Source organism: Cercospora beticola, chromosome 1 (assembly GCF_033473495.1).
Source record: "Cercospora beticola chromosome 1, complete sequence".
NCBI classification, from domain to species: Eukaryota; Fungi; Ascomycota; class Dothideomycetes; order Mycosphaerellales; family Mycosphaerellaceae; genus Cercospora; species Cercospora beticola.
The window spans coordinates 1,956,853-1,970,090 of record NC_088935.1 but is presented as its reverse complement, the minus strand read 5'-3'; the positions used below and the strand labels follow the sequence as shown (position 1 = coordinate 1,970,090).

The window sequence follows — 13,238 nt, the reverse complement described above, 5'->3', positions numbered from 1 at the left end:
TGCCTCTTCACGGCGCGGCGTTGTGCTCTCGGCACGGCTTATGAAATCAATGCGGCGGGATTGCCGGGAAGGCTCGTAGGCCTGTGGGTGTTTGTACTGTGGTCCATCACCGAAGTTTCAAGGCGCGGTATCATCTTTCTTCGCAGAACTAGGCTCTCCGCTGTACGGGCCTTGCGGAAATTGAGGTGTGGTGCCGTCCTGCTGACTGGGAGGATGCTGCGTGTTGACCGGCGTCTCCTTCACTACCACCTCATCTTTGTTCAATGTCTCTGGGTGTGTTTCGAGGCGATACTCCTTACTCAGATCGCTCTTCGAACGTTCGCGGCCGAAGCGCAGACTGTCGTTGTCGCCCTCTCTTCGCTCAATTGGTGACCAACCCCCAGCAATCGAGCCGGCGACAATACCTGCCATGGCTGCGCCAGCGAAAGCAGAGTTCGATCGTGAGCGACCACGTTTGCGACGCGAGTCTGGAGTCGGGGGAGCAGGTGAATGTCCATCGTGATCCTCTGGTTCGTTGTTTGGCGTTCTTGGTAGGCTAGAGCTCGCACGGCTACGGCTCGGACTACGGCTGTGCATGAAAGTCTCCTTCGGGTGAGTGACGGCGAACTTGAGACTGTTGATGCGACCTCCCTTGTACTTCTTGAGCCAAGCCAACTCTTCCTTGATCTCGTAGAGTGCTTGGTTGAACTCGAATGGATTCTGGGCACCTTCTTCATCTGTGATCATGAGATTCTTCTTGTCTTGTCTCTTACGCGACCAGTTCTTGATGAAGGGTGGCACGAGCTTAGCAGCGATTTCATCGGGAAACAGCCGGACTATCACGCCGACAGGAAGCGATAGGACACCCAGCACCAATGCAATGCCCCATTGGCTGCCAGTCTGACGCTCGGCATTGAAGGCGTTCCATCCACCAACGAAGATAATGAGCACTTGACCACCAATCATGACCAGGAAAATTCCGACAAAGAACAGGTTGCGGGTCAATCCTTCGAAGACATTGAAACGATTATCGAGACGGCGATTGTTCAAGGCGTTGAAAATCTGCATCCAGGTGAATGTGTTGAAGACGAGAGTCCTGTGTTGACGATGCTCCAATTCGCCTTCGTAGTCCAATATACTCGGCCCAGCAAAATAGAGTATTAGCGTCACAGTAAGCTGATAAATGGCTTGTCCAATGATCATCTTCCACATAGTAACCGAGAAGAGTGGTGCCGATTTAGGATCTGGCTTGCGGTTCAAGATCTGTCGGCTAGGTGGGTCAGTGGCAAGAGCGAGAGCGGCCATTGTATCCATGATCAGATTGATCCACAGCAGCTGTACAGCGGTGAGAACGGACTCTTCTTCTGCGTTTGACACCGCGCTAATAAATGCGAGCAGGACAGCCGTAATGTTGACGGTAATCTGAAACTGCAGGAACTTCCTGACAGCATCATTGACAGCACGACCCCACATGAGTGCCTTGACGATGGAAGTGAAATTGTCGTCCATGAGGATAATGTCTGATGCCTCCTTTGCGACCTCTGTGCCAGCGATGTTCATTGCGAAGCCGACATCTGCAGCTTTGAGGGCGGGCGCGTCGTTTGTGCCATCACCAGTCACGGCGACGGTCTCGCCCATCTCTTTGAGGCGCTTGACCAACGTCTTCTTGTCATCTGGCGAAGACCGGGCGAGAACTTGCAATTTCGGAATTATGGCGCGTTGCTCTGCTTTGGACATTCTCCTAAACTCAGGACCCTCGAGAGCAGTACCGCCCGCGGTGAAGATGCCACATTCTGTCGCAATGGCCTTGGCAGTGAGAATATTGTCGCCAGTGACCATGCGTGGGAAGACGCCTGCCATGATACAATCCTTGACAGCATCGGGCACTCCAGCACGTAGTGGATCTTGAATGCCAACAATACCCAGGAATGTCATTTGTTTGCAGATATCCTCGATCATGGCCTGAGTCCTATCGTCTTCTGAGCGTCTCACATTACGAGGTGGCCACGACTCGGAGTCGAAATCACGATAAATGAAGCCGATGGTGCGGAGAGAGCGGGAGGCATAGGCGTCAATCAAAGCCTCCAATGTTTCCTTGTTCTCGCCAGTCATGGTGGTCGCCTCAAGCCCTTGCGTAGGATCACGAACGATGAAGTGGCAGTGACGGAGCATGATCTCGCTGGCACCCTTCACAATCAATCGGTAGCCGTTAGCGTCCTTTCGCTTGATAACCATGGCCATGAACTTGCGACCAGAGTCGAATGGAATCATTTGCACAATCTCAGCGTTGCTCCGCTCGGTGGCGATGCGGTCCATGCCTAGATAGTCGCGTGAGAAGTCCAACAAGGCCGTCTCCGTCTTTGAGCCGACGAAGATCTGCTTTCCATCCTCCTCGGCTTCGAAAGCGGTTGAGTTGATCGCGATGCTATCTTTCCACAGGTCCTTGATTGCTGGGGATAATGACTTGATACATTCAGCGGTTGGCACATCGTCCACGTTGTCGTGCACATCCTTGTTCGGATCCGGTTTTGCATCATCGGCGGCGCCGCCAGCGCGACTGCTAAAGCGACTCGAAGTACCAACGGTGCCGGCAACGACGGTCATGACATTTTGCGTGAGGGTTCCAGTTTTGTCGGAGCAGACAGTAGTGGCGTTTCCCATCGTTTCGCACGAACGGAGTACACGCACTAGATTGTTGTCCTTCAACATGCGCTTGGTTGCATATGCCAGGGACAGCGTAACTGCCAATGGAAGACCCTCCGGAACAGCAACGACGACAATAGTGACGGCGGTAATAAGGATTCTCATAAATTGTTGACCTTTGTCCGCGGGAGTCCTGTCGTTGTTCGGCAGCCCGGCCAAAAATTTGATGAGCAAAACCACAAAGAGTAGTAACGCGGCGGCGCTTCCCAACTTTGCGATGTATTCAGCAAGATTGTTCAGCTTAGCTTGAAGCGGAGTTGCGTCGTTGCTTTCCTGTAACGAGAGCATAGTTCTGCCGTAGGTGGAGTTGGTGCCAACTGCCGTGACAACCATGCGTCCAATTCCCTCGGTGACTTTGCCGCCAGAAATCATGAAAGGATCCAGCTTCTTGAGAGGCTCGCGGGCCTCCATGGCACGGTGGACTTCATCAGCGGCAGTCTTCTTCATGATGTCTGATTCTCCAGTGGCTGAAGATTCGTCACATTTCACGCCGTGGCCAGTTATGAAGATGCCGTCGACAGGGAGGATGTCTCCGGGCTCAACTAAGAGAATATCGCCAACCAATATCGCTTGGACATCAATCTCCTGAGTTCTGCCTGACCGGACGACTTTGACATTGCGCGCTTCCTTCTTTTTGTTCAATTTCGCGAATTGACGTTCTTTCTGCCAGTCATTGACAGCGCCTACCATCACGACTACCGTGATGGCAACAATGATTGCGACACCTTCGATCCACTCGACGGTACTGTATGCAATTGCCTGGTAGATACCCAAGGACAGAGCAATGACAGCTGCGACCGTCAAGACAATCAGCACCTTGTCGTTGTAAGCGATCCACATCAGCTCGAAGATATTCTTGACCCTCTTCTCCGGCAGTTTGTTCTCGTCAAAAATGCGCTTGCGGTCATCGAAAGCGCCAGAGGTTGCGTCCGTGCCACCTACTGCCATCTCTGGCTCTTCAGTCACGGTCTTGTCGGACGAGGGACTCGCCACATGAGTGGCATCCTCGAAAGAGACTGTGCCCTGTAAATGGTTCTCATCCACACTGAGACCACTGTTGCGATCCGTTCGTAGTCCTTTCTCCAACCCAGCAAGGCCTCCTAGCGCGTGGAACGCACCGAAGCTCTTCGGATTCAGCAATTTCGATAAGTGTCCAGGCGCAAATGCGAACGGATTGTTCTCACGGTGAAACTCTCCCTCGGTGCCAGGATCCGGTTTGAGGGCTTCTTCGTCCGAGAGCACCGCGTGTTCTTCGGCGTTAGAACTACCTCCGAACGCCTTTGAAGCGTCCGAAGGCGACTGCGTATTCACGTATGTGGTGTCAGAAACGGAAGATGTCTCCTCAGTGTCTATGCTACCTCCACGACTTCGCCCGGTTGGCACGGACAGAAAAGCTCCCGGCGACTGTCCCCATTGCTGAGGAGAAGACACATTATGCGGACTCGTCGGCCGTGAATCTCTGCTCTCAAAGCTCTGCTTGCCTTGCAGATCGGGAGTAGCATGAGTGCTATTTCCCGAGGGTCGCAAACCTGAAGAGACGGAACCATGATCTGCAGTATCGACGCCTTCTTCCTCTCCCGGCCTTGCCCCATCGGTCGACCTTCGCACGTTCGAAGTGTCGATCGTTATCGTGGGTGCCCTCTGCCTCCCCTTGGAGTTGTCTGAGGACAGGCCCGGAGGAGCTTGATCTGGCGGGTCTGCCATGCTGAAATGATGGCCGACGCGGTCAAGACCAGAGCTTCGGCGGCAGCCAGAAAGCTGTCGAGGGAACTCGAGGGGTCGCGCGGATCGGTGGCGGCCTCAGGATCGAATGCTGGTCATGTAGATGCCACGAGGGAATGCCCAGTAGTGCTGCTGGTATGTGATGAGGGTGGCGCAGTAATATCGCGTGAGAGGAATGTGTAGGACGACGATCTCGATTGGGGAAAGTATGGATGCGGGCAGTGGGAGGTCGAAGCCGGGGCGGCCTCGTTTGCCGCTCTTGCTTGATTGTTGATGTCTAGGTGTGTGCTGCAAACGCCGGTCGTCAGTACGATGATGTGATGGCCAGCACAACGGCAGGAGCAGTAGGGGAAGTCAGAGGGCGAGTGAGGCTATGCTGCAGCTGTCGGGCAACACTGCAGGCGCCTCCGCGGCCGGGGGAAGGCACATACCAGAGAAGGAGGCAAGTTCCTTCAGATGCGCTGGACAGGCGTCCAGTGAGCGGTCGAGGCGAGCACGCGTGGGCGGCCGGGCGTCGGGCTGTGTTGGCACATGCAGTGAGTGGTGATGGCCGTCGAGCTGCAGAAGAGGTGGATGCTGGCAGAACAATGCGAGGACACGCGGGACACGCGACGGGCCTTTCGTGCAGTAGGCGTCGATGGGACAACAGTAGTAGACAAAGACTGTCGAAGAGTTCCAGTTCCAGTTCCAGAGCTCTCGCGCTCCCAAGCCGCTAGCAAGCGCTATTGGTGAGCCTTGGGCAATTCACTCACTACGGTTGTGGTCGATTGAGGCAGTGCAAAACTGACATGGGTCGCTACGTCGGCCTGCGCTTTCGTCCACCCCGACGCCATCAGGACACGACAACGCGACTCAGACTCGCTCAAGTCTGCCAGACATCTGCTACGCGCCGCACATCGTATTTTAACCACATCATGTCACACCCGTACAACGCGCCGCCTTCTACATCGAAACCGTGATGAGGACTGTTTGCGGTATTTCGTGGCTCCACCCATACAAATCCCTGCTAAGCTCCCTGGGTCCCACGCGGCAACAGAGGCATGCAAATGCAGGTCGCGCAGGATGCGGCAATATTTCGTCAACACTCATCAACCTCAAACGCCTGCCTTCAGCGTGTCATTCATCACCGCTCCCTCTCCTCGCCTTCATCTCCTGTCACGGTGTCGTGACAAGCGAGCCGACTCTCACAGACGTCCAAGACCAACGCTTCGACCATATCAAATCTCACCAGACTGATCGCCGCCAGCATCGCGATGCGCCCCGGCCGTTGCTAGCTCGTTTTCTCGAAACTGATCCGACCCGGAGATCTCCACATGGGTGCGCCAACCTAATTAACATGCCAAGCCCTTCAACCTCTCTTTCACCTTCAACCGCAATCGTATAACAACATATTCAGCAGATACCTTCACTCTTGTGATCGATAATCTCGTCCATATCAGCTCGCGAACTGCAAAATAGGCCCGTATGCTCCCGGAGGAGAAGTGGTGGCAGCTCCCGCCGGTGGCGCTCTTTCGAACCGGAGACCGTCCGGGCCAGTCATAGCCCAGCAAACCCAACGCATCACTCTTGCTGCACGTCTGCTCGCCACCGAACTAACCTTACTGCCTCGAGACACGAAACGATCATCCGCTCAACTCCATCGTCATCGTTCAAAGCCTCCAAGAATCGATGTCGGCATGGCAAAACATGGTACTACTTCTGAGCCATTCAAGCGAGTGCCAATGCTTGCCTAGAAACTTAATCCATAAACTCGCGAGAGGCTTTCAAAAGTGTGTGCCCCTACGAAACGGCAAGAGTTGGCAAAGTTGGCAACGAGCGACCGAGCCATGATGGCCAGCTCCTGATCAGGCGATACGACCACCAGACTTCTTTGTTCTCGCCGCCACTCCATCGCGCAAACAGGCTTTACCACTGTGTCCAGGTCGATTGGCCAAGCTCAGAACAAAGCTGGCATGATGCTTACATCCATGAGAACCCACCCTTCAAGCTTCTCGAGCTCCAAGAGCAGGGAACAGTAGTTCTGGCACTACTGTAGTACCTCCGTAGTAGCAAGTCTTGACAACACTCGCTGCGGAGACTCTTGATGGCATTCTTCCTCGGTCGCGGCAGGAGATGGCGCAAGTCTTGACTTGGGGAGAGCATCATGCTGAGAATATCTCACCACGATGTGGTCGATCTCATCTCTGATCAGGCCAGGGCCGTGGTAAGCCGGTCATACTCATTTTCGAAAATCGCAGGCGAAGGGCCTTGTCGTGAAAATTTTCGGCGACCTGGGCTTTGAGTCTGCGAGGGCTGCCCAGCTCATAGCACATGGCTGGCATGCTTCAGATGATGTCCACCTCGGCGATGGGCGCATCGTCCGGGAATAATGCACAAGCTTCACATGCGCGGTCGGAAAGGGCATGCTGCAAGGCCCCAACCCTCCTATAACGATCGGGTCCATCCATCTTCTCCAAAATGAGTCCCAGCTGCTTGTCGATCATTCCTTTAGCTTCATTTCTGGTCTCCGTGACAAGCAGACAGAATAGGTCCAGGTCGGCAGGTAAAATGTAGTCAGCACGGAAATTCCTATGCTCATGCTCATGGTCTGACTCCCGCTCCAACGCAAGCTTTCGGTCAGTCGTAACAAAATATCCATTGTCATGCCGCCATTCATCTGGCCGCTCTGTCATGTCCTGACCCCACTTGACTTTGAGCAAAGGACCACGAAGACGAGTGGCATATGGTCCGAAGTCGTGTATCTGGCCTAGAGCGACGCTGAATTCTGTAGGCTCGGGCAGCGTTATAAGCTCAGCCTTCAGCTGTGCATCGATGAGATAAGCGTACCTGCCGTCAAACATGGCACGAGAAGCCATGTCTACTATCCAAGGGTTATACACTGCTCGGTTTCGTGCCATCCAGGACCAGGACGGCGCTCGATCAAATAGCTCCGGGTCCGGATGCGGTCCCTCTGCTCGAAGCGGAAACCAGAGAAGATCCGTCAAGAAGAAATCATGCCATAGGCCAAAAGACGCCTTCATGCTGAATTTCTTCTGGATCAGAGCACCAGCTCCTGCCAACGCACGACTTTTATCTTGGTCGAGCGATAGCGTCGAATTCGTGTAAGCTGAAACAATGAGATGCCAGGTTGTTCGCAGTATCGACTCCCACATCAGATCGCGTCCATCAACGTCCAGCATCTGGAGCTTGCTGTAGCAACGCTTTAGCTTTCCTGTCATGCCATTGTCCAGGAGGACGTCATGCTCCCGAATATTGAATTTCTTGTCCTCTTCCTTTTGAGCTCCGCCGTATGCATTGGAGCCTTCGAAAGGTTGCTGCTCGTGGTCTGAGGTCTGTCTACAATCCCAGAATATATGCTCTTTGCCGTAGTAGATGGTACGAGGAGACAGTAATCTTTCCTGTACTACCCATCCTCTCTTATCGAGAGGACAGAATCCAGGCATCTGATTTTTAAATAGAGAAGTCAGCAAACGCCCTCTGCACGCGAATACTCAAGACTCACAGCAGAATGTTGTTGGCCTGCATCCGCATGGGCAACGATGTTGACATTCCCCTCTTCGGTAAGCCAACAATCCTGCCAGGACAACGGCCATCTCGTCCCCAGGAAGCCTGCGTCCGTCTCTGGAGCATTGGCCAAGGCAACAGTGAAGGTAGAGCCAGCGTACACCTCGTTCATTCTACTGATCTCCTTGGACAACGACGCCTCGTCGTCTTGCACTATACAAAGGGCATCGATCCATAGATGTGTGAGTCCGAGCTTACGTACTACAGTCACAGCGTCTTGGAACGTTTTCGGCAGGTCTGAAAATGGTATGCGCTTGCCGTACTCTTCTGTCGTTGCCCTGGTCAATCTAGTGGCAAGATTCGCTCCCCATCGCCAGCTAAGAGTGGCGTACTGGACTGTCGGGCCACAGAAATTTTGCCCAACTCGCACATCTTTCGATCCCGGAAAAGCGTCAAGTCGTAGTAGTCTCGAAGGCGATCGATAGTGCTGGCTTGCTCGACAGTATTCATGCTGGGTCAAACAACGATCCAGCCACTTCCAGACCATTTGAAAACACACATCCGCTCCGAGTGAAGTATGCCATCTGCTCAGGTCTGACTCGATGGCAGTTGGTATGGTGCCTATAACCCTCGTCAGAAACAATCAACGTGAGCATCCGCTGTCATCACCTTGACTGGGTTCCAAATAGACACTCCCTTGATTCAAAGTCTCCATCGTTCCATCATCCGCTCGCCATCTGAGATCCAGAATAAGATAGCCATTGTTCCTGAGAAATCTATGTTTTGGCTTCGGCCGGTCCACGATGCTGTCAACTGCGAAATGATCATCCTCTCTCCACCGGGGCTTGTCTTTGATCTCAGGATGTTCTGCAGTATGTCTCAATCGACCGAGGATGATCGAGCACAAGTGGCAGCCTGCTCGCGCTCCACGAGAGATGTTCAAGTTGGAGTTGTAGTGTATCCATCGGTGAGGTGGAGTGAAGTGTTCAAGTGTCGCGCAAAAGACGCGACATTCATCGCAGAGCCGGTGGGGCGTGACTGTCTCCGGTAGTGGCTGGTCGCTTGGTGTGGAAGGAACGTGGAGCTGGGGTAGAACTGGAGCGAAGGTGCGACGGCGGAAATAATAATGGTTCTCGACACCACGACGAAACATGATACCCGCTGGTCACTCTACAATTCTGCTTCCAGGTCAGTATTCTGATGTCCAGAGTCAGCAGCATTGTGCTATTGCATAGGTGCGAGAGGAGGTGCGCTTTAGCGCCCATGTGGCGGCGGCTATGCATATTCCAGCCATGATGGATCGAACCAAAAAATTTCCTAATTTAAACATTTCTATAGACGTCGTAGAAACCTTATGGCCAATATACAGCCAAAATGCAAGATCAGCCTGATGAGTAGTAGGAATGGAAGTGGCCTATCACCAAGTCCATTGATATCGATCGACGCCGCAGAATCCGTGAAAATCGAGTCAAATGCTCGTAATGTGTCAAATCGTAGCACCGCCAGCCAGAAGATGTCGAAGAACTCGCTCTAGAGTCCACGGTGGCTTGTTGTGTATGTGAGGTTTCCGTCAGCCGTGCGATGCAGCCATCAGCTGTTTCCAACTAGGTTACCATCGCAACAGCGCAGCGTTCAGAAACAGTGATCATGGGTCTTCATTCAAGGTGTCTTGCTTCTGATCCACGCACCAGAGAAGGAAGGGACCAGAGTATGCTTCTCCCTCGATGATATTGGTTGGACTCCACCAGCGACCAATGATGATCTGGCCGCCTGGCAGCACGACTCCTTCGTATGCCCACAGAGACTCATAGTCGATCTCGTTCGTGTCATCTTCGATGAAGTACTTCATCATGGTCATACGCTGCCAACCTGGCACTCCCATCTGCGGCGGAAGAGAATTGAACCAACCATCAGCGAGGAAGTTCTGCTCTTGGTCTTCACCTGCGCCTCCAAAGCGGAAGGAACGCAACTCTGGGTTCTCCTGAGCCATTGCGCTGGACTTTTGTGCCCGAGTGCGCATCTTGCGTTGTGGTTTCGCCAGGGAACGCAGAATATCCTCAAAGACCGGGGACCAAGACTCTGCACCAGCCTCTGTCACGTCGAGAGTGAGGTCTTGAAGATCTCCATGTACTTCGTCTCCGCTGAATTCATCCTGGATGTGTTCATGCTCGCCACTGAGACTTCTGATGGTCAGCACCTCATCCTCAGTGACAAAACCATATGCTCCCTTCCACTTTCTGTCCATGCAAGGGGCAACGGCATGCTCCAGTTGTCTCTGCCAGAATCGCGGCCTCTCATGGTCCTCGAGCAGGGAATAGCAGTAGTTTAGTGTGGCCTCTTGCGGAGAGAGCAAGTGAGTGCGCCAGAAGTTCAGCTGATGTAGTGTCCATGTGAAATTAACATCCAGGCCACTGCAGCCGATGAATATCGGCTGCTGGCGAACACTCGAATAAGCCATGTACTGTGATCGCGGGTAATCGGCAATGTGTGGCTCATTCTCGGGGTCAAAAGGACGAGGATCGAGCAAGCTGGGCGCCAGAAGGACCTGGAGCATTCGCATGACCGGATTTGCGTTGACTCGAGCGATATCCGACTCGCTGGTGGCACGTGGCATGTAGTTGGAGCCGAAGATGCCCTTGAGCAAGTTGCAGTCATGTTGGAACGTGACAATGTGATCGTGGATGTTCTTGGAGCTACCGTTTCGGTGGGAATAGGAGTCTGCAGGCTGTATTAGCAGTAGTACGAGGCGGATGTAGCTCAACGTACCGAGGATCATGTCACGCAGCACAGCCAAACACTGAATTTCTCGTTTTCTGTTTCCCAGAAGAAAGAGCGGCTTGTTCCGGAGGACCTCTCGCCTCTTCTTGTATTGATCTTCAAACTGGGCGTCGCCTTTGATGAAGCTGCCGACCCGTGGACGATCAAACTTTGTCATGAAACGTTGCTTCCAGAATTTATCGCTTTTCACCGTGATGTCTGCGTCGCGGAAGCTCAATTGAAAGTTGCACAAATCTGCATCGTCTTCAATCTGTAGGGCGATGTTCCACATCAACTTCTCAAGAGTCAGTCACGGTCAGTCGAAAAGCATGCCTGTGCTTACCTCAAGGGGCAACTTGTGAAATGGGTTTGGCACGCTGTCCGCATCATGTCTTGGTGTAGGAACACTCGCATGTTCTCCATCCACGGTGTGTTTAGAGGCTTGATCAAGGCGCACTACTTTTAGCGGTGCTGAACTTGGGAGGATGGCTTGGAGATCGGTCTCGACCACAGCGTTGGCATCAACATCGCTTCTACCGCCGTCGTCTCCAATTTGGGTGCGCAGCGTGAGGATCGGTCGTGGAGCGGAGGCGACTTGACTAGGTGGCGCTGTGCGAGGAGCCAGATGCCGGCGAGGCATGTCTTTTCGCGGCATGTATGCAGCCTCGAGAACTGGAAAGGCTACCAAACGCTTGGTGATATTCGGCGGTGTCGTTGAGCTATGTGACTGTGGTAAAAGAACCTGAAGCTGGAAGTGGAAGTGGGCGGTGTCTGTACGTGAATAGTCAAGGTGAGCTTGCAAATGCACAAGCTGCAGGGGTTGCCTAGAATGTCAACGGGTGAATAAAGTGAGCACCTGCATGTTAACGTCCTCACTTACGCTTCGATCTGCCTCACATGCAGAAGCCAGGCTCTCACATGAGCAGTACTACCTTTGTTGAACGGCCGCATTACACGCAATCAGGTGCTCTTGCTCACTGTGCGCTGTACCAAGAGCTAGACATGTTGGGACTTATTTGCTTGGAGAAAGGATACTCACGGAGTGACAGTGTTGAGTGAAAACAAAGTCGTCGCAGCCACATGTATAGCGCGCCACACAAGACTCTGCGATATTGTCAGCGCGCACCGGCACTGTGTGAAGATCTGATGCCATGGAATTGCAAACTTTTCGTGAGTAATCTATGGCCGTGCCGCTCGTTGAGAAATCGTATAGGCTCGGGGTCGCAATCACTGTGTACCGCCAGCTCCGCGGCCTGCGCCTGGTCCCATAAATGACCTCGCGAGCTCAGCAATGCTGGGGTCGTTCATAAGTTGACTGAGATCCGGCATGCCGCCACCTCCACCTCCGCCGCGGCCAGCACCAGCACCGGCACCAGCACCACCTCCTCCGAACTGCCCGGCCATTTCCCGTAGTCGAGGGTTGTTCATAAGATTGTTCATCATGTCTGGATTGCTCATCAGGTTCTGGGCCATCTGTCTCATCATCGGATTCTGCATGAGCGATCCGAGATCAGGCATGCCGCCTCCTCCGCCTCCTCCCATCATTCCGGCTAAGGCTGAGAGATCTGGCATGCCTCCCGCACCTCCAGGCCCTCTTGCGGACTCCTGTCCTGCAGCGGTGTCGAGCTCCCCATCCTGCTCCTGCTCCTCCACCTTGCGCTTGGCAGTCTCGTAGCCCTTTTTCATCGCATCACTCCCACCATTGCCTTCAGCATCGATACCCTGCTTGTATGCTTCCATCGCGCCTTTGGCATCGCCCAGTGCGTATTTCGCGAGACCTAGTCTCGACCAAGCCTTGGTGTACTTTGGATCAGTCGCGGTCGCCAGTTCGGCGTCGTTCTTCGCAAACTCGTGTTGGCTCATGGCGCTGTACGCAGCAGCTCGGTTGGACAGGTAGATAGGGTTGAGAGGACAGATCTCGAGAGCCTGTGTGTAGTAGTCCACAGCGGCCTGGTATTCCTTCTTCGCCAGTGCGGCATTGCCCTGGCCCTTCAACTTCTCGCTCTCCTCGGTTGGCGCGCCTTTCGCCTCAGGCTTGTCACTGTTCGCCGCAGAAGCACCTGCAGCAGCGCCCGAAGCGGCTGCAGCCGGCGTCGACTTGCCCTTTAGCTTCTCGTAGACGCCAAAGATAGAGAGCAGATTTTGGCCACCTAGGGCTTCTTTGACGGCGGTCTGGTCGGTGGGGTCAACGTGGAAGACATCGCCGATGCAGTTAGTGGCGATCTCGACTGAGTCTGCATCTTCGGGGGTGAGCGTGCCATCCTTCAAGCTGGTCTGGAGGAAGTCGCAGATCGCAAGAGCGAGGCGCTTGCGCGAGTCGGTAGCCTGGGACATGATGTCAGTGAAAGTGCATAGGCAGGATCGTGCAGCAGACTCACCATGATGGCAGAAAGTGTGTCGTGGTATCTGCGGAGAATTGTCAGTAGTCGAGCAGTACTGCAATTAAATAAGTCGAGATGTCGTTGGAAAGTTCTCGGGACAGAAAGTCAAGCTGGGCAGGGCAGCTGCAACGTCTCGTCACGAGCCGGAGGCCGCACGGACCTGACTCCGCCCTCCACGTGTTGTGCCCCGCG

At 53.9% G+C, this 13,238-nt stretch overlaps 4 protein-coding genes across 4 annotated transcripts; all 4 read right to left on the bottom strand.

Annotated features, from left to right (window-relative positions):
• Nucleotides 1-117: 117 nt before the first annotated feature.
• RHO25_000752 (uncharacterized protein) lies at nucleotides 118-4,386 on the bottom strand (the record flags this gene model as incomplete). The annotated part of the gene is made up of 1 exon (XM_023593358.2): nucleotides 118-4,386. The coding sequence occupies one exon, from the start codon at nucleotides 4,384-4,386 to the stop codon at nucleotides 118-120; it is 4,269 nt and encodes a 1,422-aa protein (XP_023458709.1).
• A 2,342-nt stretch (nucleotides 4,387-6,728) lies between these two features.
• Nucleotides 6,729-8,418, bottom strand: RHO25_000751 (uncharacterized protein; the record flags this gene model as incomplete). Its single annotated transcript, XM_023593357.1, has 3 exons — nucleotides 6,729-7,847; nucleotides 7,907-8,235; nucleotides 8,301-8,418. 3 exons carry the CDS (start codon nucleotides 8,416-8,418, stop codon nucleotides 6,729-6,731), a joined length of 1,566 nt encoding a protein of 521 aa, XP_023458710.1.
• A 1,135-nt stretch (nucleotides 8,419-9,553) lies between these two features.
• Nucleotides 9,554-11,818, bottom strand: RHO25_000750 (uncharacterized protein; the record flags this gene model as incomplete). The annotated part of the gene is made up of 4 exons (XM_023593356.2): nucleotides 9,554-10,626; nucleotides 10,675-10,960; nucleotides 11,009-11,392; nucleotides 11,705-11,818. The coding sequence occupies 4 exons, from the start codon at nucleotides 11,816-11,818 to the stop codon at nucleotides 9,554-9,556; spliced, it is 1,857 nt and encodes a 618-aa protein (XP_023459812.2).
• A 74-nt stretch (nucleotides 11,819-11,892) lies between these two features.
• Nucleotides 11,893-12,999, bottom strand: RHO25_000749 (uncharacterized protein; the record flags this gene model as incomplete). The annotated part of the gene is made up of 1 exon (XM_023593355.2): nucleotides 11,893-12,999. The coding sequence occupies one exon, from the start codon at nucleotides 12,997-12,999 to the stop codon at nucleotides 11,893-11,895; it is 1,107 nt and encodes a 368-aa protein (XP_023458720.2).
• Nucleotides 13,000-13,238: the final 239 nt, after the last annotated feature.